The sequence below is a fragment of the Camelus ferus genome, chromosome 16, assembly GCF_009834535.1.
Source record: "Camelus ferus isolate YT-003-E chromosome 16, BCGSAC_Cfer_1.0, whole genome shotgun sequence".
Lineage (NCBI taxonomy): Eukaryota > Metazoa > Chordata > Mammalia > Artiodactyla > Camelidae > Camelus > Camelus ferus.
This window is the reverse complement of record NC_045711.1, coordinates 42,364,511-42,392,505: the sequence shown is the minus strand read 5'-3', so window position 1 is coordinate 42,392,505 and position 27,995 is coordinate 42,364,511. Positions and strand designations below refer to the sequence as shown.

Here is a 27,995-nt window from a genome sequence, read left to right as displayed (position 1 = left end):
GATTCAAGTTTGATTTTTTTTTTTATTGGCAAGACTTTGTCATTGGTGGTGTTGAGATGTATCAGGAGGTACATGGTATCTGATTCTCTTTTGTGATGTTAGCCATCATTCATGCAACTAATTTGTTAGGGACTGCAAAATGGTGTCCTATTTCATTCCTTCTGCTTTTGTTAGCTGGAATCTATCTATAGATAAAATTTAACTATTTTCTTTAGTTTCATAGTGATTCTGTTGGAAAGGGACGTTTAAAGTTTATCTACTCTCAGATGCTGGGGTAAGTAGTTCAGAAAGGGTAAGTCCCTCATGAAAGGACACACAGCAAACTGGGAACAGATCTAAAATGCAAACCCAGGTCTGCTGCATCACACGTGGCATTGGTCTGGAGGCAGTGTGGTGGAACAGAGAGGGTTGGGGTCTGGGAATCAGGACCATGGACTTGAATCTAGGACCTGCCATTTATAAGCAGTGGGACCTTGGGCAGGTCATTCAGCACTGACGCTCTCATCAGAATAATCCTACCTCCTTTGCAGAGACCAAGGTTCACCAATCTTTCAGCCCCTTTGTAGGATGGAAACTTGGAGAAGCCCAGCCTGACATCACAGCAGGGGGAACATTCACAAGCCAACATTCAGGTCCATGGCCTATCACTTTAATTTTTTGTGGCTACCTCAGGACCTGCCTAAGGACTCCGCCTTTCCTCCCAGGGAAAGCTGCCCAACGAGAGTTTCTCAGATCACTCAGGCCTCTATCAGCAAGGCAGTGAGCTCAGGGCTGGCCACATAATTATGGGACACTTATTCAAAAACTGTTTTGAATTTCAAGACAGCAACAGCCAAGCATCCACCAAGCACAGGGCCCTTCTGCATACAGGCCCTGCGTGACTGTGTGGGTCACAGGCCCACAAAAGCGGTCGGGGGAGCTCCGTCCCAGGGGCCTGATACATCTCATCCAATTCAATGAAACAGGACCAAACACAAACCCCAATCCAATTAGCTTCAGCCAAAAGGAGATGCTCACAGTAAAGGGTAAATAACAATTATAGTCCTGTAAATGCAGTTCCACGGCTTTTCATCTTTTGAGTCAACCTGTGGACAAAGCAATAAAGACTTGATTGTGGGGCAGAAGAGGATGTGAATGTCAGTAACAGGAACAATGTAAGAAACTGAGGGCTGACCCGGGTAGGGTGTGAACTGGCAGAGGAGATGGGAGGGAAGGTGCCAACTTTTCTTTGACCGTAACTAAATAACTAAACCAGTTAGTTCCAACTTAGTTTAAAACCACTTTGGAGTGGTTTCATTATCCGGTCTGCAGAGCACCAGGAAATTACCCAAATACCTCAAATAACCAACTTGTACCAAAACTGTCAGCATGCATCCCCACTGGAACAGAAGCTCCCTGAAGGCAGGAATTACTCATTTTTTAAAAAAAATTTCATGTAGGCTTTTTTTTTTTTGGGAGGGGGGTTCGGTTTATATATTTTTAGAGGAGGAGCTGGGGGTTGAACCCAGAACTCCATGCATGCTAAACATGTGCTCTTACCACTTGAGCTATATACCCTCCCCACCATTATTCATTTTTGCATCTCTCCCTGGTACCTGGAAGGAGGGACGCTTCCCCTGCCACACCCAGTTTCCTTGAGATACAACTGACATACAGCACTGCATGAGTCTAGGGTGTACAACATAATGACTTGACTTACACGTACTGTGGAGTGATAACCACAATAAGTTTGGTCGGTATCTGTCATTTTATGTTGGTACGATAAAGAGAAACATTCTTCCTTGTGACTCTAAGTATCTACTTTTGGGGGCGGGTAGTATAGCTGTTTTACAGTATTGTGTTAAGGATCTACTTTCTTAACAACTTTCAAATATACCATACAGCAGTGTTAGCTACAGTCATTATGTTGTATATTACATCTCTAGTTCTTACTTGTCTTATAACTGGAAGTTTGTACATTTTGAGTGACTGCACTCAATCCCCCTTTCCTCGGCTCCACATCTCTGATAACCACAAATCTGATCTTTTTTTGAGGTTGGTTTTTGTTTTTTTGTTTTAGATTCCACATATAAGTGAGCATCTTTCTTTTTGACGTATTTCACCTAGCATATTGCCCTCAAGGTCTACCCATGTTGTCACAAATATATTTCCTCCTTTTCATGGCTGAATAATATTCCATTGTATTATGTACGTGTGCGCGCACCACATCTTTATCAATTCATCTGTCAATGGACACCTAGGTTTTTCACATGTCTTAGCTATTATAAATAGGGCTGTTATGAACATGGAGGTAGAGATCTCTTTGACACAGGGTTTTCATTTCCTTCAGATGCATTCCCAGAAGTGGAATTGCTGGGTGATACAGTAGTTCTAGCTTTAATTTTTTGAGAATTCTCCATACTGTTTTCCACAGTGGCTGCACCAATTTACAATCACACCAGCAGTGCACAAGGGTTCCCCTTTCTCCACATCTTCACCAGCATTTGTTATCTCTCATCTTTCTGACGATAGTCATTCTAACAGGTGTGAGGTGATGTCTCATTGTGGTTTTTTATCTTCAGCTCCCTGATGATTAGTGATGTTGAGCATGTTTTCACGTACCTGTTGGCCACACGTGTTATCTTCTTTGGAAAACATTTATTCAGGTCCTTTACCTGTTTTCTTATCATTAATATTTTGCTGTTGAATTGTAGGAGTTCTTTATATATTTTGGAATGTTAACCCCTTATGAAATGTATGGTTTGCAAATATTTTTCCCATAGATTATCTTTTCATTTTGTTGTTTCTTTTGCTGTGCAGATTTTTAGTTTGCTGTCATCCCACTGGTTTATTTTTTTTCTTGTTGCTTGTGCTTTAGGTGTTATATCCAAAAAATCATTGCCAAGACCCCGTGCCAAGGAGCTTTCTTGCTTTGATTTCTTTTAAGAGTTTTATGGTTTCCGGGCTTACATTTAAGTCTTTGATCCATTTTGAGTTAATTTTTGTGAGTGGTTTAAAATAGTTGTCCATAATGGACACTTTAAAGATTTTCTAAACTGGATATATGAACAGATAAGGGATGAATGAGGCCCTAGAAAGTGAAACTGTGAAAACAGGAGATCAGTTTGCCAAGACAGACTCCTGGCAGACACCCCAGGGGGCTCAGATGTCAGCCAAGGACAAGCAGAGAGGGCAACATGTGAATTGGGCCTGGGGATGAGACAGCAATGGGCCAACTTCATTTGTTCATTCAGTGGATGTCCATGAATCACCTAACCTGCAGCAGACACCAGGCACCTGGGATATGTCGGCAGCAAAAATGAATCCCTGCCCTGAAGGAGCTGCTATGCAGGATATATAATGTGTGGAGAGTAGCAGTGGTCCCTGGGGGAACCTGAACTACACATCCCCAAGGCTGCATCCTCCTGGGAATGTGTTTATAATAATAACATCAATTACAATAACAGCAGGGATCATTTGTAGGGAAGCTGTGATATTAGTCAAGATCATTTCAGTTTTAAGTAACAGAAACTCAACTTGAACTGACTTAAACAAATAACAAGGAAAAAAATTATTTTAGTTAAAATATAGTTGATTTACAACATTGTGTTAAGTTTCAGGTGTACAGCATAGTGATTTAGTTATACATATACATACATACATGTTCAGATTATTTTCCATTATATGTTATTACGAGAAATTGAATATAGTTCCCTGGGCTCTACAGTAGGACCTTGTTGTTTATTTTATATATATATATAGTAGTGTGCACTTGTGAATTCCAAACTCCTAATTTATCCCTCCCCAACCCTTTCCCTTTTGGTAACCATAGTTTGTTTTCTGTGTCTATGAGTCTTATTTTTGGTTTGTAAATAAGATATGTATCATTTTCTTTTTAGATTCCACATATAAGTGATATCATATGATATTTGTCTTTGTCTGCCTGACTTCACTTAATATGGTAATCTCTAGGTCCATCCACGTAGCTGCAAATGGCATTATTTCATTCCTTTTTATGGCTGAGTAATATTTTTTACACACACACACACACCCCCCCCCCCACATCTTCTTTATCCACTCATCTATTGATGGACATTTAGATTGTTTCCATGTCTTGGCGATTGTAAACAGTGTTGCTGTGAACACTAGAGTGCATGTGTGACCAGGAATGGGTTTGCTGGATCATATGGTAACTCTGTTTTTAGTTTTTTAAGGAAACTCTGTACTGTTTTCCACAGCAGTTGCACCAAATTATCTTCCCACCAACATGTAGAAGGGCTCCCCTTTCTCCACAGCCTCTCCAGCATTTATTATTTGTGGGCTTTTAAATGATGGCCATTCTGACTAGTGTGAAGTGATACCTCATTGTAGTTTTGCATAATTAGTGATATTGAGCATCTTTTCATGTGCCTGTTGGCCATCTGGATGTCTTCTTTGGACAAATGTCTGTTTAGGTCTTCTGCCCATTTTTTGATTGTTTGGTTTTTTATTACTGAGTTGTAGAAAATTTTATGTATTAATTTCTAAAAATCCCAGGGGTTAACTAGCTGCTGGCATGGCTGGATCCGGGAGCTGTAAGGGCATCCTCAGGAGTCTGTGTCCCGCTCCATCTCTTGGCTTTGCTTTCTTCAGACTTCACTGCACTGACTTCATTGTCAAATGGCCAAACAGTAAAAATGGCCTCTGGTAGCTCCAGGCTAAGGATCTCAGCAAAAGAGCAAGTACCACTTTCCTTATTCCAGAAACTTCAGGGCACAGTTACAGGGACCAGTCCAGCTTAGGTCTCTTGCCCAGGCCTGAGCCAATACTTGTGGTCGATACTGAGATGTGCTGATTGGCCTGGGTCTGGTGGCAGGTGTGGGGATGGGGTTGGATAGGGGAAAAGCCCAATTTGCCCAGTAGGGACTGAGAGTGGAGGAGGGGTGTTTCCCAAAAAACAGCAGGTCCGTAATTGGACAGGTAGCCTCAACAATGCCCTCCCCCACTCTGTACCAGGCACAAAACCAACTGTCATCCCAACCAGCCTGGGTGGTGAGACCATTCTTACCCTCATCATACAGATGGGAAGCTGGCTCAGAGAGGCTGAGTAACTTGCCAGCATCACACATCTAGCAAGTGGAGGATAAGGAGTCTGGATCCTTTCGTCCTGGACAGAGGTTAGTGGGGGAGGCCAGGGTCTCTGACGTCAGAGAGGATTTGGCTGATCAGACCTAGTGAGTAGATGGGGAGAGAAAGGGGAATAGTCTGATGAATTTGGCAGCATCCTTGTCCCCTATCCAGTCCCCAACCCCACGGCCATGACCTGTAATGTACCTCTCCTCTTGTTCGACATTCACTGAGGCCATGGAGTACAGACCCAGGAGCCAGATTGCACATGTCCCTAGAAAACAGAACCTTTGGCAAGGGATTAAGCACTGATACTTGAACACCTCCGGGGGGCCCAGAGGTGCATCTGGGTTCAGCAGAGTTGGATCCAGGGGGTGACTGTAAGTCCCAAGGGAAATGACCCACATGGACCCACGATATGAGCACTGGGACAAGGCTCTCCTTGACCTCCAGGGACCTGACCTGAACAGAGAGAGGACCAAGAAAGAGACCTGGCTGAAGCATCTGTGAGATGAGAGAGGCAGGACTAAACTGGGGACTCCCAACTTGACATCTTCCAGAATTCTAGGATGGGTGCATGATTTGTTGGCCCCAAGGCAAAAAAAAAAAAGAGAAAAAAAAGTCTCTAGCTTTGGCTGGAGAGATTTCAACTCCATGTCTTCCTCCAAGCATGCTCATATGAAGTGACTGTTAGCTCAGACAGGCAGTTCTAGATGTCTTTACGTGTTAGAGAAATACATTTGGGGAAGTGGATGCTGGCTGCCACTTGCATGGAATAAACGCAGACTGTTTAGTAAACATCATCTTTCAAACTGTGGAGTCCACAGAGGAGAAACACACGATATTGGTCCAGGGGTAAAAAAGGTGAGGCCCTCGGCTGCAGCTCATCCCAACAGTCCCTCCCCACGCAGTCCCAGGGGCTCTTTACGAAGGGACACCCAAACACCACGCCCTGTTCCTCCAGCCACGTAACTGCTGTTACCTATGGTCCCTGCACCAGCCACAGGATCCATCGGCTATGGGACCGGGGACAAGTCATTCCACCTCTCTGAACCTCAGTTTCCTCACCTGCAAAATGAGATGTTTAGGCACAAGAATCGAAACATATTCCTACACAAGACAGCTTTGTGACAGCCAAAACCTGGAAACAACCCAAAGTCCATCATCTGATAAATGGACAAGCTGTGGAACGTCCATACAATAAGATTCCATTCAGTAATAAAAAGGAATGAACTATTAATGCACGCAACAACAGGACTGAATCTCAAAAACATGCTGAGTAAAGGAAGCCAGACATAAAAGCGTTTACATTAATGTAATAGTTACATGAAATTCCAGAAAATGCGAAATGAATCCCTAGAACAAAGGTAAGTATGTGGTCATATGGGGCTGCAGAACTGACCATAAAGGGGAATGAGAAATATTCTATCTCTTGTCTGTGGTGGTAGTTACAAGGGTGTACACGTTTGAAACAACTTATGAGTTGGATACTCAGAATGGGTGGATTTTACTGCACGTAAAGTGTACCTCAAAGTTGATTTTTTTAAATGATACCGAACAGGAACATTGCTTTATTCGGACACCTTCTATGACAGAAACCCAACTCAGGATAGTTTTTTTTTGGGGGGGGGGGGGGGTGGATATTGGCTTATAGAATCAGGTTAGTCCAGAGGTACAGTTAGTTTCAGGCATGGCTTACTGATGTCTGGACAGCACACTTTCTCCACTTCTTGACTCCTCTTTGTTGGCTCTGTCTTCCATTGGAGAACAGGAATGGCCACCATCAACCTGGCAACTCCCACCCTGAAAAGTGAATGCCTCTTCTCCCACAGCTGCTGCAAAAGTCCCAAGGGGGAGTTGCAGTGTCCAGCTTGGGACACATGCCTGCCTCTAAAGCCAGGGGATGCAGTTGGCCCTATCTGAACCCCAGGGGTACAGAAGAGGTGATCCCCTGAAAGAAAAAGAAGAAAGGGGCTGCGGACGCTGATTGGGAGAGCCAACAGATGGTCATCATATCTCTCCACAAATAACCAGGGGGGGTGCTGCTGTCACCCACTCCTACCTTCAGACAGACAGCACTACAGTGGCCAGGCCCCAGGCTCACTCAAGACCCAAGGCTGCTGTTCTGCAATGTCATAGGCTCTGCATGTTAATTAGATACAAGAGTCTAAACAGAAGGTGAGAGTGAGTCTCCTCCCCACCAGCCAAGGCCAACAGAAGGCCCTGCCTGCCTGTGTGGAGCCGTCAGTCTGCACCCAGAGGAGGCTGGCGGGGGAGGGAGGGGCTCTGGCCCAGGCCCAGTGGGAACACCTTGGAGCTGACAGCACCCTAACTTGTAGGATGTACCCCAAGGAGGGAAAGGATGCCTCCCTGGGCTCCGGGCCTCGGGGGGCCAGACCAGACAGGGCACAGGGGCAAGGAGGGCAGCTTCTCAGTCCAGAACCACCATCCCCACAGGGTCTGGCCAGAGAGGAAGCTGAAGGGAAGGTCATCTTTGTAGAGATGACGGACAGAACAACATCCAGCACCTGGAGACCCACACTCACGTCCTGGGCGGTGCGGTGGCGCTCGCACATTCTCATGCCAGGTACTTCCTGAGTTCTCTGGTGAAGGGTCCTCCTGGAATGGGAGGGAAGGGAGCCACAGCTTTGTATCTGTTCAGAATAGGCCTAAAAGTAGACCTACTCCTACAGGGCAGCACTACATCCATTAAATAAATAAGGCTGCAGGTTTGGAGGGGAGGGGGCATTACCCACGGCCCCCGTGAAGTGGCTGTCGCTGATCAGGCTGCTGGACAAACTCCTGCCACCTCCAGGAGCTCCAAGCTCTGGCCTCAGCCTGTCTGCTCTTGGCAGCTCGGGGCCACCTCCCAGCCCAGATCTCCTAGAATGTGGGCAAAAGAAGCCTGAGCTGAGGGCCCCTGCCCCACTTCCCACCAAGGTGCTGGCTGTATCTGCCTGCCCAGCCATCCTGTCTTCTGGGATGCAGCTTAAACGGATGTCGCTGCTGCAGAGAGATGGTGGGGAGCAGGGCGAGAGCCCGCTGAGAAAGAGCCAGGGCCCAGCAAGGGAAGGCACGGCAAGGCTGGGGCCCTCCCTGCCAAAGGATGGCCGTGGGCTGGGCCCAGAGCCACCGGGCCCTGGGAGAGTGGTGTTCGCAGCTCCCATCCCCGCTGTTACGTCCGAGGCAGGCTGGCCCTCCAGCCCCCAGACCGGCCCAGGAACAGTGACCACTTCCTGGATCCAACAGTGCGCCTGCCCGCTAGTTCTCTGCTGGCCGCCTGCCCGGGCAGCCCTCCGGCGAGGCTCCGGGAGTCCAGCTCCGTAGGAGAGAGGGAGGGCCGAGGACAGCTTTCAGGAGCCTGCAGAACCCCCAGCAGGGGTCCTGACCCTGAGGGCCGCCCCGCTCAGAGCAGGGCCTGGAGAAGCAAGCCCCTCACCGGCTGTGCTGCTTCCCAGACACCTCCGTCCAGGCGAGGAGCAGGGACTAGGGAGCCCAGGGCACCACCCGCTGTGGGACCTGGGCCATGCCTCCTGCCTGTTCTGAAAACGGGGCTAAACCCTGCTTTGCCCAGAGCTGGGATCCTTGGCAGCATGGCAGGCTGTGGGTCCAAGCTGGCCACGTACACACTGAGCATTGGGAAGACTCAGGGACGATCACCCAGCCTCCCTGGGGAGCAGATACCTCCTCCACGAGACAGAGGCACCCCCAACCTTGGGACACTGTGATGACCACATCTTGTTATAACTACATATGCTAATTATAAACAACAATTTTACTTAAAGAGCACTGGCCTTGGGAGGCAGAAGCTGCAGATCTAAATCCTAGCTCTGTTGCATCCGAGCTGTGTGTCCTCTGGTTAAGTCTCCTGATCTCCTGAGCCTCGGTCCTCCATCTGTAAAATGAGGATCAAAGGTGACTCTGAGCAGAAGGGAAAATAATGGAAGGGAAAGTCTGCCAGCTGCACATGTCCTCTGTCAGACTCTGACAGCAGAGCTAGAGGAAATCTCTTCCACCTCCAACCTATGGGCATGGAGCCTGGTCGTCCTCTGGCAGCTTGACAGAATCACCTGAGGAACCTAAGAAAAACAAAGATGCCAAGGCCTGGGTCCCTCCCAACACCCAGCAATTCAGATCCAACTGGTCTCGGGTGAGGGTAGGCAGTGAAATTTTTTCTAACACTAAGGGATTCTTGCATGTGACCAGAGTCAAGAAGCAGTGCAGGAGTCTGCTCAGAAATCAGTCAGGACAGAGCCCACATTTCTAGCATCCTCCCCAGCAACTTCATCAGTCTCGGTGTAGAGAGACCCAGTGCTGTAGAGAGACCCAGTGCGACACCCTCCAATTAGCTTCCTGGCTGGAGGCGAGCTTCAGCCCAAGGCCCAGCCCATTTGGCAAAAAAGAAAATAGAGACCTTCTGGCTTCCGAGGGCCCAGGGCCATTACTCAAATGGGTTACAAGCCTCACCCCTTTTAGAAGCCCCAATCCTGCTAACTGGGTGAGGGTGTGTTCATGCAAAGAGAAAAAAATGCTGGAAGGCTCTATTTCATTAGCAGACTTTATCTCTAAGTGTGGACATCTATAAGCCTTTTTCATCCTTCTGTGTTTTTGAAATGCTTTTGAAATGTTTTTGAAATGAAGAGGGAAAAAATAGTAATCAGTTTTACTTTCTATGCACTATCTTTTTCTTAAATGGATTTTTTTTTTTTTTTTTTTGGGCAAATGTCTGGGGTAAAGAATGAGGAACACACTCGGGAACAAGGTGGTTCTTGGGGAATGACGGGCAGGGCACAGGGGCCTCTGGGAGGGACAGCTGATTGGAAGTTAGCAAATGCTCAGCTATGAGGGAGGACAGAATGTGTTCCATCACCTGTGTCCACTGTGGGTTGTGAGAATCTCATCTCACAAGAGCCCCGCCCACCTCTCACCAAGAAGGGATAAACAGCACTTCCCCCGCCTCCATTGCGTAGTAACTTTACCTTGGAGCTGTCCCTTCCCCTGGGCAGAAGAACGCTGAGGCTCCAGAGCAAACTCAGCACCTTAAAACCATCTCTGATCGCAGGAGCAGGGGGCTTGGATTAGCCAGGAAGGAGGATCGTGGTGGTCAGGATCCCACAAATGGCCATCATCTTGGATGATAAGAGCTTTTGAGTCAGCACCTGGGAGGGAATCTTAGAAATACCTCGAGAGTGAATTTCCCCTGCTGATCCAGGAGGCTGATGAGACCCGGGGTGGAACACAGGTGCAGAGTCCTGATTGCTGCTTGCTCACCTCCCCATCCATCCACCCACCCACCCACCGACAGGCCACCTGCCCAATCCTCAGCCAGAGGGAAGATCCTGTTGCTGTGGGATCTGGTGACATTCTTGTGGAATGGTGTTCTTGCATTAAGAGGGGTATGTCTGCTGCTTGACAAGCCCCCAGGAGCCCCACCTCCACCCAGAATAACCTTGGCTCAGCCGGGGGGACAGGGGGCACCAGCTGAGCAGGGTGGAGACCCAGGAGCTAAGGAGGTGAGATGGGCAGACAACATCTGGCCGAGAGAAACCAGGCTCTAGGGTCACAGTCGGAGGAACGACCTCAAATCCACTGCAGGAGGGGTTTGCAAAATGACCAGCTCACCGGGTCTCAGAGCCTGGAATAAGGCTCCTGTTCTAAAACCCAATACCCCTAAGCAGGTCCGGCTTCTCAGGAAAGGCAAGGCATCCCGGCCAGCCCAGCACTGCCACCCTGGACACAACTGGCCCCGAAGCCACCCTACCCTGGGCCATACACGTGCAGCTGCGTTCTTGGGAACCTTCCATGCACACAAACCGGGGAGACCCTGTCCTGTCTTCTGGGCTCCCATCCACGCAGGAATGTCTCAGAGCCTGGCCCTCCCCAGTCTTCCACCAAAAAAGAAAATTACAGAAGTACATACAAATCAATGCATTGATCAACAAAATTTCTGAATAATCAGCAAGTCCCCCTTCACTCTCATTTCAGGAGGATGGAGGGGACACCCCCCAATAGAACCCCAGGTGACCAGGCAGCCCAGAACCATGCCAGAGTGGCCGGGTGGATGAGGGGTGGCTCGGCGCCGCTCCGGATGCACACTGCAAGAACAATAAGGATTTTTAGGGGCATTATGACTGAGTCAGAAAACACAGCTGCCCCTGAAAGTCCCTCATTTTTCTTGCTGTCCTTGAACACTCTCCAGGTGGGTAAGTCATCGGCCAGAGGGCCCAGGTAAGCAGAGGTGGGGATGATGGCCCCCACTGACCCTGGCCCACCCCGCATAGACCCCAGGAAGCTCTGTGGTGGTGGGGGGTTCTCCACAGCAGCACCATTCTCTCCAGTGCTCAGCCTGGACAGCAGCTGTCTTCACTGCCTGCCCCCCACCCCCTGCCGCTGAGGCACACCCAGACAAGACCAGCCTGTGCTCCACCCAGAGCCAACTGGGAACCCAGGGCCTTCTGCCCGCAGAGAGCTGTGGGCTAGAACCCTGGCAGGATTCCAAGTGGACGAGGGCAGCCCCAGGAACGGGGCGGTGCAGGAAGACCCGGGGGAGGGCCAGCTGGCCCTTGTCCTCACACGTGGGCCGTGAGCCCATCTTGCAGACACTGAGCTCCTGAGAGGCCGGGTGACGGTTGCAGGCCTGACGTGACACAGGAGCAGCGAGGCCCCCCACCCCCGCCCACAAGCAGCCCGGGGTGCAAAGATGAATGCAGGCTCTAGCATGTCCCGACGGTGCTCAGGTTCAAGTCAATGGGCTGACCGCTCTGCTGGAAGAAACTGGGGGTGGGGTGAGGGGATGGCCAAGAAGTGCATGACAAGGAAGAAGGAACGGGGCTGCTGGCCGTTTTTTTTCTCTTATAGGAGGACGAAACGGGCTCCGGAATCAGAGCGTGGGTGGTTTAGGGGCCTCCTTTATGGGAGGACCCCTGACTAGGAAGGTCCCAGCAGGCCACTCCCACAGACGCGGGGCTCGGAATGCCACCCAGTGCCCCAGCTCAGCTGGAATCTGCCCTGCTGGCTGCTGGGAGCCTGCCCCACCCAGCCTGGCACTGCACCCACTCCTCGGGAGCCTGGTCACCGGTCCCATTGGGTGTGCAGGACACGTGGCCTCTCAGAACTCCAGGGACCCCACTGTGGTAAAACGTGCATCCCACGGAAGACAAACGTAGCGCCACTATCTGCCTACTTGCTGTGTGATGGTGTCTAAGTTACTTTGCTTCTCTGGGCCTCAGCTGTCACGTCAGTAAATAGGAATAAGCAACCTCCTTTGCAAGACAATGTGAGGACTGAAGGAAAGCAGCACACAGAGCTTGGCTGGCTTCCAACAAAAGTGTCTTCCCCTCTCCAAGCAGCTTCCCCCTTGCCTACAGACCCCAAGAGCAGGTGCTGGCTCTCTGGGAGTGGAGAATTCTTTCCGCTCAGAAGAGCAGCTGGGGTGGGTGTCATGGCGCAGGCCTCACTACTCCCTGAGCACTAACGCTGCGCCTTCTCCCCACACCCCAGGGTCCTGCCTCGTTCATACTGGGAGCACGTGGACCCAGAATCCCCGCGGCCCGGCTACAGCCTCCACCCTCTCAGAGCTGTGGTAGAGCAGCTGTCACCTCACTGGAACTTTCTGCCCTAACCAAGATCACGGCCAAATTCTCTGCCAGCGAAACCTAAGCTGTCCCCACACACTAGATTCAAGCCACCTGAACCGTGAGACATGGCGGCATCCTGCTTCATCTACTAGGAAGCCCCAGCCCTCGGTCTGCACAGCCTCTGCATGAGCTGGTCTTGTTGCCCGTGGCGCCCTGGCCCCAGTGCGGTGAAATGGAGCAGGAGGTTGAGACCCAGCTCACTGCTTACGAGCCAAGAACGTTGGGCAAGTTCCTTGAGCCCTCTCTGCGCTCCAAGAGCAAGGTAACCACCTATTTCATAGGGTTGCTGTAAGGATTAAATGGGTCCATTCCCATAAAAGGCTTAGAACCAAGCCTGGCACCAAGCACTCAATTAAGGTTCAAGATCATTACCACGCCCTGCTTTGCTCTTCAAGACTCAGCTCACCTCTTCTGGGTGACCTTTCCTGACCCCAGCCCTGCCCTGGGCCAGAGCCCCTTTGTTCGCCCTGCTCCCCGACTCCACACTCGTCATGCTGCTTTCCCCGTTAGCCCACCGGCAGCACAGTCCTGGAACCGCCAGCCTCACAATCACGTACACTTATTAATGGTGCTGACTCCAGGGCCCGAGGTCAGCTGAGGGACCCTGGAGTCTGCATTGCCAACAGGCTCCTTGTGTGGTTCTCGGGATGCCCAACTTTGAGAAACTCTGTTCTGAGCCACTTGAGCACCATGGTACTACAGGCAGTGCCTGGCCCGGGGCTCAGTGATGAAGTGAGGTCAGGGGGCTGCGCCAGGCAGAGGCACAATGGAGGACCCTCCATTCTGTGCTAGGACAGCGACGGGGACCCACCTAGGCTTGACTCTGACACAGAACTAACCGTCACCAAACACACCAGCACCCCCAGTTCAATGCCTAGGGTCTCCCTGAGCCCTCGTTCCATGCCTGGCCTCTGTGGAACCCACGGTGATGACCGAGGGACTGCCATCTCATGCTGGGGTCTGAAAAGCTATCAAGGCTTCCACGGGAGCTGCAGAGCAAGGAGGCTCCGCTCTGAACTCAGAGTCCCTAAAATAGCCAGCAGCCCACAAAACCATGATGGAAGGAAAAGAAAGGCCAACCAGAGATACCAGCCCTTGTTTGGAGTTTGCGTTAGAAAGAAAACTATGAGCTCATACACATTAATATCAAAAAAACAAGCAACCCAATCAAAAAATGGGCAGAAGACCTAAACAGACATCTCTCCAAAGACAGACAGATGGCCAAAAAGCACATGAAAAGATGCTCAACATCACTAATTATTAAAGAAATGCAAATCAAAACTACAATAAGATATCACCTCACACCAGCCAGAATGGCCATCATTAAAAAGTCTACAGACAATAAATGCTAGAGAAGGTGTGGAGAAAAAAAGAACCCTCCTACTCTGTTGGTGGGAATGTAAATTGGTATAGCCACTATGGAGGACAGTATGGAGGTTTCTTTAAAAATAGACTTACCATATGATCCTTCAACCCCACTCCTGGGCATATACCTGGAGAAAAATATAATTCAAAAAGACACATGCACCCCCAATGTTCATAACAGCACTATTTACAGTAGCCAAGACATGGAAACAACCTAAATGTCCATCAACAGATGACTGGATAAAAAAGATGTGGTATATTTATACAATGGAATACTACTCAGCCATAAAAACCCGACAACATAATGCCATTTGCAGCAACATGGATGTCCCTGGAGAATGTCATTCTAAGTGAAGTAAGCCAGAAAGAGAAAGAAAAATACCATATGAGATCATTTATATGTGGAATCTTAAAAAAAAAAAAAAAGAATGAACATAAATACAACACAGAAACAGACTCATAGACATAGAATACAAACTTGTAGTTGCCAAGGGGGTGGGGGCTGGGAAGGGACAGACTAGGATTTCAAAATTTGTAGATACTGACAGGCATATGCAGAATAGATAAACAAGATTACACTGTATATCACAGGGAAATATATACAAGATCTTGTGGTAGCTGACAGTGAAAAAAAATTGTGACAATGAATATATGTATGTTCATGTATAACTGAAAAATTGTGCTCTACACTGGAAATTGACATAACATTGTAAAATGACTATAACTCAATAAAAAAATGTTTAAAAAAAGCTAAAGCTCTAAACTGTTCTTAGAAACAATGAATAGTACATATATGCAAATTTTAAAACAAGAAAAAAATTTTTAAATAAAACATGAAGTTAAGAAAATTCTGTGCCAATCCCACCCAGACTAGGAAAGAAGGTGGTCGGGCAGAGGGCAGCAGTTCTAGGATGTTCTGGGGGTGCCCCACACACACTCCGCCAACAGCAAAGCACCTGGGTACAGCTAGGGACAAGAGCCTACAGCAGGGGCTGGCTGGGGGGCCTGGAGGGGCCGGGCGGGGGGATGCTGGTGGCTCCCAGCACTCAGCTTAGGGGCATGGGCTCTGCAAGGTGCTGCCCTCCAGCCAACCAGCCAGCCAGCCAGCCATCCTGTCCAGGCCAGCCCACCATGGGAGTGGGAGCCAGAGGGCTCGGCTGGGTTTGAGCTCCCACTGCAGTGGAAAGCCTTCTCAGACTCACAGGCCCCATCCACCCTGCTAGCTGTTCCAGGGCTGGGATGAACACAGCCAAGAGGCCTGAGACTCATGCATCAGAGCCCCTGGGTTTACGTTCCCCCATCTCTCTGCCAGAAATCTGTACTAAGTGCCAGAAATCTTTACTAAGAACACCTCGGCTCCTAAACACTCACTCTCACACCCTCAGCTCCCCCCATGCCCCGCAAACTCCCTGTGCCCCGCGAACTCCCTGCCTGGCCCAAGGCTGAGGGCCAGCATGCCTCAGGGTTGGCTCAGCCCCCAAAAAACTCATCAGTGGGTGGAGGCGCGAGTGCCCCTCGGCAAGGCTGGACCGGAGCCTGAACGCATTTGTCCACACAAACACCCACTCCTGCGAGGGAGGCCAGTCCAAAGCGCCTTCCTTTCAGCCACGTTTCCAGAACATCAGAGGGGCCAATTCCAAGGGTGGGTGCCTTTATCTCTTTACAGGAGGCTCCATTGGGGGAGGAAAAGCAGCAGCCATGCACGCAAACAGCAGGGCTAACGGGGTAGGGAAGGGTCTATGATTAAGGAGGCATTTACCCTTCTCATGGGGGTCAGCCAACTGTGCGCCCACAGGCCAGACCTGGCCCGACACCTGTTTATGCAGTTTTATCAAAACATGGGCATTCATTCATTTACACATATCCATGGCTGCCTTCACGCTACGACAGAAGAGCACGAGTTGCAACAGAGACCCCATGGCCCTCAACACCTAAAATATGGACTACTCGGCCTTCAAGAACAAAGCTGGCTGACCCTCTGCTTCTGACCAGTATTCACCCAGCACGTAGTCTGCACCAGGAACCCAGCAGGGCACGGAGGATCCGACAGTGAGCAAAACCTGCTGAGCCTTCATGGAGCTCAAGGCCTGGGGAGGGAAGGGCTCCGAGGCCGTGGCACCTGCTGTCTTTGTGAAGCTGCTGCTCCTATGCCAGGGCTGCAAGCTCTCACCCCAAACCTTCAGGCCCCACGTGCTTGAGAACTGTTCAGGTGGTAGGAAGGTAACACGGTAACCAGAGCAGCAGGGCAGCACCCATACTCACACATATTATCGTCTCAGCAGCGAAAGCCATGAAGATCCACACTCCCTCAGAAAAATACACTCTAATAGTCTCAAGTCAGCTCAGGTCAGGATTTCCCACGAAACTAGCTATAAACACAACTTTTGGTTTTCAGAGTTTTCTGGAGTTCAGAATTTTGGATAAAGGCTTGTGGGCCGACACCGGGAGCTGCTACAAAGTGCAAATGCTGAGTCCCGGCGTCACTCCCTGGTCCTGGTTGGAGGTCCCCACCCCTGTACACCCCCAACCCCCACCACCTTCACAGAAAGCACACCCAAGGCACACAGAAAACACCAACTGAGTGAATGCAGAGCCCCAGAATTTTTTCTCCAAAGAACAGCTACTGACATTATTGCTGAAAACTAACACTGCTACTGTAGAAAAGTAGTATTGGAACCCCACCTTCAGGTGCCTGCTCCACTGCCAGGAGCAGAGAGAAGCTAACATAAACAATTTCTCCAACCCCATTTACTCAGGACAAGGAAAATAAAACTCTTTTCTGGTCACTTTTGCTGCCTGATGGGCAGGCACACTAGGTGTTTTGGAGGTAGCAGGTGAGTGGGTGGTAGTAAAAACCGAAAACCCATGATTTTTAACCCTGGTGTACTTCCTCGGGACCTCCCTGTGGCCAGTTTCATTGGAAATCTAAAAGAATTCTATCTCATTGCAAATTCCTAACAGCTAATTAGAAAAGTGTAGTAATTGGATAATCTGGTTTCAGATGTTCTAATTATACTTACTTGGGGGGGATATTTATATATTTATATATAAACTTAAGAGCACTTCTTTCAGAAAGTGTAAAATATTCAGGATATCTAAAGTATAAGGTTAAACACACACACACACACACACACACACACACACACACACACACACACACACTGCAAACCTTGATAGTCATGACACTGAAAGAGTATTTTCATATGCATTATCCATAAACAGACAGACCAGTTTGTATGCATTAAAGGATAATATCAGAAAAGACAGTTCAGCAACAACTCCCATTAGATATCCTGGAATTAAATGGATTTCCCCTCTTTTTAATGCAACACGGTTTTAGCATTCTGAAATGTTATACCCTTCTATTTCTTAATAGAACACGCCTACGAGTGACTCCCAGAAATTTCCTCACCGCCTGTGATTTCTAAACTGCAAATTGAGAAAGAGATTCTGGACACCCTGGTGATCCCTACCTAACCCCAGCACCGGGCAGATTCCTAGGAGGGATTTTACTCGGCGATTGGGCGATTGGGAAACCGTTCTGAGCCTGCCTGACACAAGGTCTGGGTAAGAAGGTAAGAGGGGATGGTTGAGTGGAGAGGGGGACTGCTGATGAGTGCTCTCTGTATGCAAATATATGGAAGGTGGAGCGGCCAGTGCGTGGGCGGGGCCAGTGCGTGGGCGGGGCCAGGCAAACGCTTCTAACAAACCAAAAGCCGCCTTGACCTTCAGGACTATATTTAGTCAGGGCTGACTACCCTCACAGGGAGGGGCCTGGGAGGCAGACAGCCACCTGCAAACACCGGCGCCTGCAGCCCTGCCATGGCAGTGGAGACGTGCTAAGACACCACGACTCCTGGACACACGCATCCTCTCTGGCACTTCCTCCAGCCCTCTGCCGGGCACGTGCCACGCGTGACTGACAGATACGGTTAGCGACAAGGGAGGGGCCGCGCTGGGCACACCCCTTTGTGGTCTCCAGGGCCGGCACTGACACCGCCAGTCGAGTTAGTTTCACTTTCTGGTTTTCTTCCTGGGTCGCTTGTCACCCTGACGGAAGAAAATGTCTTTGAAATGCGGAGAGAAAATCCCCCAAAATGTTCCTTGTCTTTTTTTTCCTTTTCCGTAAAGGCACTGCTTTTCTCTAAAGACCGGGTAAACAGCCTTTGGTGAAAACCCCAACTACGTAACTTGGGTCCCCCGGGCTGCTTAGCCCTAATATGATTACACATCTAAATGCAATAAACAGGGCAAAGTGGTATTATTTTTCTGGGAAAAACCAACATCATAAAAGGGTCTTTATTGAATCAAGGGCCCGTGAACTGTTCTTTTGCTTAATTATGGCTCCCAAGCGAATGGGGCTGGGTTTCCAGGCAGGACTGCTCACTGCTCCCCGGCCCAAAGGGCAATGGGTATTTGTCACAACTTGTCTAATTACAACAGAATCCACCAAAGGACCAAAGGGAGGGTGCCAAGGTAAGCTGGCTGCAGCCCCCTCCCCAACTCGGGTTCTGGAAACAAGAGGGATGTGGTTCGGAGGCCTACTTCTATTTTAGGGAGTGGCCCCCCTGCTCTATCCCCACGCCTGACATTCAAATTCAGGACCCTGGACCCTGCCCCCTTCCACTGTCAATGCTTAAGTGGTTTTCCAACATCCTGACACTGCCCCCTCTATCCCCGGCTCTACAGAAAAAAGGCCCATTGTCGAAATGTGATATTTTGCCAGATGTTTTTACATTCAGCGATTTGGCCAAGGTTAGCGTGTGCACCCAGACCTGGGCAACAATAAATGCCTGGTATCACTAGACAGGAGGAGGAGAGGCAGGGGCAGGGGAAGAGAGACACAGGCCGGGGGAGGGAGAACCCTCCACACTAACCAGCTGGGACTAAGTGGTCTGGTTAACTTTTCCCAGATATACAGTGGTCCAGCCAGGCAGCTGGAGACCAACATTTTGCTTATATGCAAGTGCTGGTTCCAAGTATCTGTTTCATCGCCCTATTAGTTCCAAGAGCAAAGACACATTTTTTTTTTAAACTTTTTCCCCCCATGTTAAGCTCACAGCAGTAAGCTCCAGAGGAAGGGATTCAAGAGAACGTTATCCCGACTCTCACTAGTAAGTGATCAGATGAACCCACTCCTGGAAGAATCAGTGACTTTGCCCCCCTACCTCTCTCAATGTACCAGGTATATCTCCCTGAAGAAACAGGAACCCCACCCTCATATACAGCAAGGACTTGCTTTTCTTCCAAAGTTTTCTACCATGTACTCCCCACCACCACCACCACGCGCCCTGGGTTTCACACAAGCATCTTCATGTGATCCTCACATCGTACTGCAGAGTGGGCATGCAGCACCACAGGTGGGGAAACTGAGTCTCGGCAAGGCATGTCACTGGTCCAAAGTCACCCAGCTAGTCCACGGGAGAGCCTGCAAAGCTAACACCCTTTCCCCAACGCCTGCCTTCAGCCTCCTGGAAAGCTGGGTGATGTGATGAACACATTAGCAGCAATGCAATTTACTGGTTTTCAGAAGGTGGGGAGGAGGTCTACCTTCCAGCAGATCTGGAGAATGAGAATGGGAAGACTAGAATTTAAGCTTCAGGCACCAAGATGGAGAAGCCAGCTTTTCCCTTGAACCCCATGCACCCCAGGGCAGAAATCCAGTGAGAGGAAGCACATTTCATAAGAATGAACCAGAAAGCTTCATGCACTGATCCAAATTTCCCAGCTGCACACCTCTGAATCTTTCCCCTGCTCCTCCAGACCACAGCCCCATGTTCCAACTGGGTGCCTGCCTCTGAGCCTCCTGGCTCAGGACCTTAGAAGACTGTGGAGGCTACAAGGGGTGTACACTGTATTCGGGCCAGTCCCCTACTTGACAGAGAAGGGGGCTGTCAGGCCCAGAGTGGCAGAGCTGAGATTAAAATCAGATGATGGTTCTTTCCACATAGCACCTCCTTCCCCAGTTCTCCTGGGCAGCAAACACCAGGGGTCTGGCTACAGGGCAATTTCAAAATTCCCCAGACCTTGCCAGAGAGGGGCGGGAGAGAGCCGAGCAGTGGGTGAGAAGTCACCTGTAAACCCTGCCCAGGGCCAGTTAGGGCTATGGAGGCTGCAGGCTTTAAAGCAATGAAGAGATTAGGGTCCATCTCCACCACCACTTTGAAATTCAAAAAGAAACCTCACTAAGCCATAAAAAAAGTATAAGGAAGTCTGAAGAAACTGATTTTTATTCCCCATGGTGATTACTCTGCAGCACTTTTTGGAATATCATATGATTTCCTTCCCCCTCCCCCAGCCCTTCGATTTTGTACCCTGCTTGACTGGTCCCACTGGAGTGTGTTTGGCTGACCTGCTGGGTCTGTGAGTGGGCCAAGAGCAGCTGTGGCAATCTGCCTTTCCTGAACCATGGAGTCTGGAAAGTCCTTCCAGGTTGGATGCATGGCTGAGCAGATGTGCGAGGTGGCCACTTCTGCGCACCCAGGGTTCCTTTAAGGAACGTGGCTAATCCAGACCCATCCACCTCCTGTTCCACAGCTCATGATGGCTGGTTCCAACCGGGAGGCCCTACTGCACCCAGGCGTCCCACTCCTGTGGCACCAGAGGCAGCTGTGAGACCCTGGGGGAGCCTTTCCCCTCAGAGTCACAGCCTCGGCAACAACCAGAGGACTCATAATACCCCTCAATTGCGTACAGAGCTGGTGTACAAATTGAAGTGGCCAGGGTCTTACCCACAGTTGTAACCCCAGCCAGGTCCGGTCCCTGGCATGTGGTTGGTGGATGGTAAAAACCGAGAGGCCTGAGACTTGGACAGGGGACCAGGTTCCCAAACATCATCCTGCCTTACGATTACAAAGCTGCTGTTCCCAGTGGGTTAAGAAACTTGCCCAAGGCCATGTGCTTATTCAAAATAAGAGGGTCGAGGAGACAATGACCAGCAGTTACAGGTCTACTGATGTGTGCCAGGCCCTGGGCCTGCATTTTTAAGTCTCACTGCAGCATTACAAGGGAGGTCTCAGAACCCTCGTCCACCAGGGAAGAAACAGGCAGAGACGTTACTTGCCAAAGGCCACCTAGCTGGCAAATGGTAGTTAAACTGGAGTCCATCTGGACCCAACATCTGCCTTCATGGCCCTCACACTGGGCCGCTTTGAGAAAAACCCTTCATAGACCCCAAAAGGACTCCTTGCTTCTGAGACAATTCTTCTATGGACTTGCCAGATTAGGAGCGCTGTTCTTTTGTGTAAAAGGACAGACAGGCCAAATATTTACCATCCCGTGCAGAGAGCTGCAAACCGGCGGGGCAGCAGAATCAACTCAGTGCGGAAATGAGAGCCAAGCTGTCGCTACAGAAAGTGGAGGGCAGAGTCCTGACCGTTCCTGAGGGTTCAGACAATCCCTGGCTTTGGGCAGAGGGATTGAAGGAAACCTGGGGAGGCAGCTCAGAGACCGCCCCCCTCAACAGCCACCAGAGAAACCCTGGAGGGATTTCTAAGATCAGAATGTCCAGAGTTGCTAGGACTTGGGGGTGGAGGTGAGAGGGTCGGCTTCTCCCAATACTCCTTCATCAATCCAGTCTTCCTCCAGCTGGACAAAAATTGATCTCTAATCTTTCACAGGTTGGGATATTATTTTTCTTTAAAAAAAAAAAAAAGCTAAATGGGCGAGGTTAATTATTCACCAGGTTGCAATTTACTTAAGAGTTGAGGGAATGTAAGTTTCCTCCCAGTAGGCAGCACCAGCTGATTTTAGGAGTCTTCCGTGGGTCTCCCTGGGGGTCTGGCTAAAATCCTAGCCTCCCGCCAGCTTCCCACCATGCATTTAGCTGCTTCCTGAAGAAGGCTCCAGGGCAAACAAGTTTGCCATTTAAGCCACTTCCCCCACGAAGTTGCGAGGTACCCCGCTTAGAGGGATGGACTGGGGTAAAGGTGGAGGAGGAGGCGGCACGTGCTTCAGGAAACTATGAGAATTCAAAAGGGGCAGCGAAATCAAAAAGCTTTCAACTAAAACACGATTCCTAAATACCACGACTTAAATCACAGCACAAATCGGCTGCTGGAGGCCAGGTCAGCCCCCAGCATAGCTGATTCAATTACATCTTGCAAAGGAAAAAAATCCCAAGAAGGAAAAGCCTAATCACTCACTTCCCCCCAAAGAAAGAAGTGCCAAGGCATTTCCTAAAAACTCCTAAACCCCTGGGCAGCCACAGAGAACGGGGCACAGCCTGAGAGGAAACCACCGGCCACCTGGGCCAGGCCAGGGGAGGTCCGGAGCTCTGCCGGGCTCCTTACACCCTGTTCCCAGTGATTTATGCCCCTCATCCCTGTGCCTGTCTCCTCCAGAAGCTAAACTCTGCCTGCTTTGAGCATCTCATTGCTCCAGACCAGTCCTACGGGTGTTTATGACCACGCAATATTCTGGAGATTTCCACTTCATTTACTTTAAGACACTGATCCCCAAGACCGGGAGAGGCATGCATTCAAAGGGAGAGTTTTGTTTTCCCAACCTGATCCAGTACCCCTAACAGAGCATTTTCGTTCAGAGCATTTTCGTTCATTAAGGCAGCCTCAAGTTAAGGCTCCCACCAGTCCACTCAGATTTTGCCTCCAAACTGAGAATTCATCAAGATCTGTACATTCAGATGCACAGTCAATGAAACTCTTTTCTCCCCCAATTCCGGCATCTGCACGGTCCACTGGGTAGAGCCCGCAGGACAAAGCTCACGCGGGTAAAATGCCAGCCAACTGCAGTTCAGGGCTGTGCCCAGCCCACTCCTGGGCTCACAGGCCCAACCCTGCCTCAGTGACCCTGCACACTCACACTCGGCTCCCCTCTGTTGGGGACCCCTAACCGCAAGGAGAACACGGCCACAGGTGTGATAGGATCCCTGCAAAGGTCTCCTCTACACTGGCCCACAGAAGTCGGAAAAGCCTTCCACAACTCCAAGAGAGGTGGGCCAACCTGGCTGGGCTGGTTTCTCCCTCTCCCTCCCCCCTTCTAGAAACTTCTCCAGTTTTCCCAAAGGCAGGAAGAAGGGGGCCCGAAGTGCCCTATTTTGTCAAACTGGCCCTTCTCACGGTTCAGGTCACTTCACTGTGTGTTCCCAAATGTTTTCCCAAGGCCCCCAGCCCCAAGACAGCCAAAACACAATACAAACAAAAACAAACAAAGTTCCAACACCAGGCAAACCCAAGGTTTCAGGGGTGGTGGGGTTTTTCTTTTGCGGGAGGAAAGTAGAAGCAAAGTTATTGAATAAAGGGTTTAAGAAGGGAATCTCACCATAAAACTCCAAGAGGACTCGGGTCGCGTCGGCATTATGTTGCATATGTCAGGGAACAAAAGACTAGCCATTAGGAACACACCCACAAAGATCCATCTTTAAAGAAATGGTGGTGGGGCGCGGGGACGGGGCAAAACCTCCACTTCCCGTCCCGTATTCCCAGGGGGAACTCTAGACCTCGGGCGGTCCTCACCACCCCTAAGCTCAAGGTTGCGGCTCCGGAAAGCGCAGCGGGGCGGGCCCTGGTAGGCGCAGAAGCTCGGTCGGTTAGGGAGGGGGATGCCTTCTCTCCCCTCCCTCCAGGTGGGCCGCGGCGGGGATCCGGCTCCACTCGGAGGACACGAACCGCACGCAGGGACTAACTCGAATTACCTAGCGCATTCCAATTGCTCCAGCCAAGCGCAGGGATCCCTTGAACCTCCGCACAGAGCCCGCGGCGAGCGCGCCTAGCCAGCCCATCTCCAGTGCGGACCCGCGAGGTGCCGCCCGGCCGGGGTCCCTGCCCAACCTGGGCGCTGAGCTCGCGCCGGCCTGGGGCGAGGAGGAGTCGGTCCTGGGAGCCGAGGACTGGGACTTTGTAGGCCAGTTGAACCGACACCCTCATCTCGCCCGCAAAGACCCAGCCCTCAGCTCCCGCGCATCTCGGATTCGGGCTGCACCCCTCGACGGACTCTCTCCGGCTGGATCCGGCCGCCCACTTCCCACACGCTCTGCGCGGCCGAGGTTCTGGGTTTCTCCCAATTGGCGTCCCCCAAAGGCGGCACCCAGCTCGCCCGACCTCGACCTATGGTCTCCGAGACCAGCCCTCGAAGGGTTACATGACGCCTTGCGCGCAGCGGCGTCCAGGCCACCCCCGGGCCGCCGGGGCGCAGGCGGAGGGACGATGCCGGGGTGGGGGATGTGCGGGGACCTAGCCCTCCCCTCATCCTCCACCTCCGGCCGAGCGCAAGAGTTAACACGCCGAGAAACTTCGCCACCATCCCGCGAGGCCCAGCTCCGCGCCGCCTGAGTTACCTGCGCTCAGATCCGCCGGGCGTATGGCGGGCCGGGCCGCTCGTACTGCAGGCCGCGCTGTCCCGCACCGCCGAGCCCACGCCGCCGCCGGGGGTAGGGGACAGCAGCCGCCAGCCTGACCCCGCGCCCCGACGTTCCGGGCGCGCCGGGCCGGGGGTCGGGGCCTCGCTGGACCTGGGGGCCGTCGCCGCCCCCTCCCCAAGGAGCGAAAGCCCGGGGCCGCGGGAAGAACAACGGAGCGGCGAGACCCCTCGAAAGTTGGGGGAGTAACGCCTGCTCGCCGCGCGGCCCGAGCTGGCTCCACGTGCTGGTGACACATCAGGAAGGCTGCGCGCCCCGCGGCTCCAGGCGGGCAGACGCGACCAGCGCCCGCCCGCACCGCCTCCCGGGGCCGAGCGGACGCGCCCCGCCCCAACCCGCCCTCCGCCCGCCCCTCGGCGGCGCCGCCCCCGCCCCGGGCCGCGGAGCCCGCTCCAGCCTGCGGCACCCGCGGAAGGACACGCGGGCGGGGTGAGGGCGGCCGGGGCGCCCGTCTCCCGGGCGGTCCGAGCCGCCCTGGGGATCGAGTCTGGCCGCGGACTGCCGACTCGACAGTCTCGAGTGCCTTTCTCCCAGTCACGCAGCCCTTCCCGCCCCCGAGCTCCAGTAATTTTCCCCTTTCCTCCTCTGACCGGTCCGAGCCGCTGCCAGCGCTTCCTCCCTCGAAGGCCGGCGCGGAGAGCCCCCTGCCGGCCGCTGTGCTCCCGGGCCGTTTCCCCGGCCCGGCGGAGCGCTCCTGCCGCCCGCCTCAACCTCCCCACACCGACCCTGAGGCCCGCCAGGCTCTGCTTTCGGCGCTTTGTTGACAAAACCTACGAGATAATAAATGTTAAGCGCCAAGCGCAGTATCCAGCAGCATGCTTTTTGATATGTTAATTCTGTTTTCCACTCCCGCTTCCGTTGCCTGCTTACCACCTCTGAAAATCCAAGTTCCTTTAGGGGGGTTGGAGGAAGGATGGCACAGAAAGGCTTCGAGGCCGAGGGAGAGCTTTCCCAAGATTGGAGAGGGGTCAGAGGTCAGTGGAATCCCCTCTGGTGGAGATCTGCTGCCCCGTTCTCTCTCTAGAGGCGCCAGGACATGGGGGAGTAACCGCGTGCCTCAGCTGAGACCAATCTGGAGCAACCATAGTCCTCTGCCAAGATTTCCACCCTCAGTATGGCCAGGACTCCAGGGGCTACGGAAGAGAGGGTGATGGGTAAACCCAAATAATCACTGAGATTGGGTTCCCCTGCCTCTCTTCAGATGGAGTCTTGGAGTCAGATTTAATTTAAATGAGGTATACCTGCTTGTGGTCCGGCACAGATGTTGGCTTATGCTGTCTTCTCTTTCATGGCGTCACCAATCCAAATCATGCCTTAAAACCTCACTGAGATGGGGGCTGAGTGGTTTATCTGCTCCATTTGCCAACTTCCCCCACGTCCCCCACGTCCCCATATGAAGATCCCAAGGCAGGATAGACAGATGTGCAGGAGCAGGCGCTCCCAGGATAGAGCCGCTCCTGGAGGGATGGAGGGCAGACGGCGGCCAGGCACCGGCAGAGGTGCCCAGTGCTGGGGCAGAGCTGCCCAGTGCTGGGGCAGAGCTGGCCGCTGGCTCCATGCCTCTATAATCCCCATTTTGTGGGAGCCCAGGATTAGAAGGGAAGAAAAAGGAAGATGCCCTGACATTGCTGGTGATGCTGCCAGTGCTGGAGGGGGTCTGGGGTTTGCGCTCTGCTTTCTCTTCCCCTTTTATTGCTCTTTCTAAATCTGACAGACCTTTTGGATCGCTGAGACTTGAGGAGCCTGGAGGAGCCGATGTCCTGGGGGGATGAAAGGGCAGGGATGTAATGGGTTTACCCCAGCGCTGATCCCAGAGAAGACCGCAGAAGATTAAGATTTGCCTCCTGAGCTTGAAATCTCCCTGCTACCCTCTGACCACATCAAAGGACATGGCCGTGGGGGGCACCTAATCCCATCAATGGAATCAAAGCTGGACAAGAATGGAAATTCTGCAAACTTGGTGCAGCATCAGGACACAGCTCACAAGAGAAAAGACAGATACACCAGGGCCCTGGCCTCCTTCACTGGGGGTTACATCCCAGGAAAGGTCACAAGCAGCTGGGGCCTGTCCTTTGCTTCTTGGGGTGACCACTGTGGGAACATCAACCACACGAATTCACAAAACTGGGCAGTGAGAAGCCTGCCTCCACAGGCAGAACGGGACCCTGAGAGAGCTGGGACTCTCATCTCACAGTTCTGCTGGCTCCCAGCTTTCAGAAAATGCTTTCACAAAGATGCTCCTTACCACCCGTGTTCCCAAAGTGTGGGGCTCATATGTGAGACGGTTTTAGGTTAAAAATATGTAATATTGGGAGGAGGGTGTAGTTCAGTGGTAGAGCACATGGTTAGCATGCTCGAGGTCCTGGGTTCAATCCCCAGTACCTCTATTAAAAAACAAACAAAATTACCTCCCCACCAAAAAAAAAAAAAAAAAACAAACCCAAAAATTTTAAAATGAAAGTATTTTTCTAAATAGTGTGAAAATATGTAATATACATTTTAAAATATAAATTTCATGAACATTGTTATGATGAAGTTAAAATGAACTAAATCAAAGGCTAGTATTTAGTAAATAATAGCACAAATGGTGTTCTGATACAGCAAAAATGGTGACAGTGGCCTGTGAATTACTCATTAGGAAAACGCTCCTTACGACCACCTTTAGAGAAATACTGCCTTAGAACGGTGTCAAACTTTCAGTCATGCCCTGTGGTAGGAAATATATCTATATATGTATATAAAATGTTTGAGGAAAAAAATTCTTGTACGTTCAAATATATTGAATGTTAATCCTATTCTGTTCCATGAAAAAAAAGAATGCTGCTTGCAAGCTGTTAAATTTATTTCATGATTCACTCATGGGTTACCTCCTGCAATTTGACAAATCCTGCCTTACAGAACATGCCATGATGACAATGATGATAAAAGCGGTAGCTCTCACTGAGAAATTTCTCGGTGCCAAGACCCTGTGCTAAGACCTTCTTCTTATCCTCTCACAGTGACCCTAGGTCATTGGTATAAATATTGCCCACGTTTTACAGGTGAAATTACTTGCCGGTCTCACTGGGCCAGTAAGTGCAAGTTGAGAACAGCCGCTCTCCACCCTGGTCTAGTGCACTTCCTACCAGCCCACTCCGAGTAAATATCAGAAAGGCCCAGTCTCCTGGGTGATCCTCCCATGCCTGCCCTTCCCACAATGTAGTCCACCTCTCCATGTCTGCCCTGTGGTTTCTGCCCTTTTCCCCCGACCCACCAGTGACCTGCAGGAGTCAGGCTCCTTAGCAAGCTGACCTCAGAGCCCCAGAGGTGGGGGTGGGGATGAGGTGTAACAAGGACAATCTTATGTCCCGGCCTCCCTGCCCCACATATCCATCCCCATGGCTGGGAGGGGTCAATCTGCCTTGGGGACAAAATCCCATAGAGCTGGAGACACTGACCTTGTTCTCTGGTTCCCCTCATTCTAGATTCTTCTCTAGGCCTTCCCAGGCAACCCTATTTTAAACTGCAGCCCACTTCCCCATCTCTTCTTATCG

The 27,995-nt window shown here is 51.2% G+C and overlaps 1 protein-coding gene across 1 annotated transcript; it reads right to left on the bottom strand.

Annotated features, from left to right (window-relative positions):
• Window positions 1-2: 2 nt before the first annotated feature.
• Window positions 3-26,353, bottom strand: LOC106729655 (translation initiation factor IF-2-like). Its single transcript, XM_032498650.1, has 8 exons — window positions 26,331-26,353; window positions 26,087-26,222; window positions 24,382-25,232; window positions 7,632-7,704; window positions 6,785-6,888; window positions 5,293-6,153; window positions 5,027-5,189; window positions 3-1,085 (listed from the first exon to the last, which is right to left on the bottom strand). The coding sequence occupies exons 1-6, from the start codon at window positions 26,351-26,353 to the stop codon at window positions 6,150-6,152; spliced, it is 1,191 nt and encodes a 396-aa protein (XP_032354541.1). The 3' UTR covers window positions 3-1,085; window positions 5,027-5,189; window positions 5,293-6,149.
• Window positions 26,354-27,995: the final 1,642 nt, after the last annotated feature.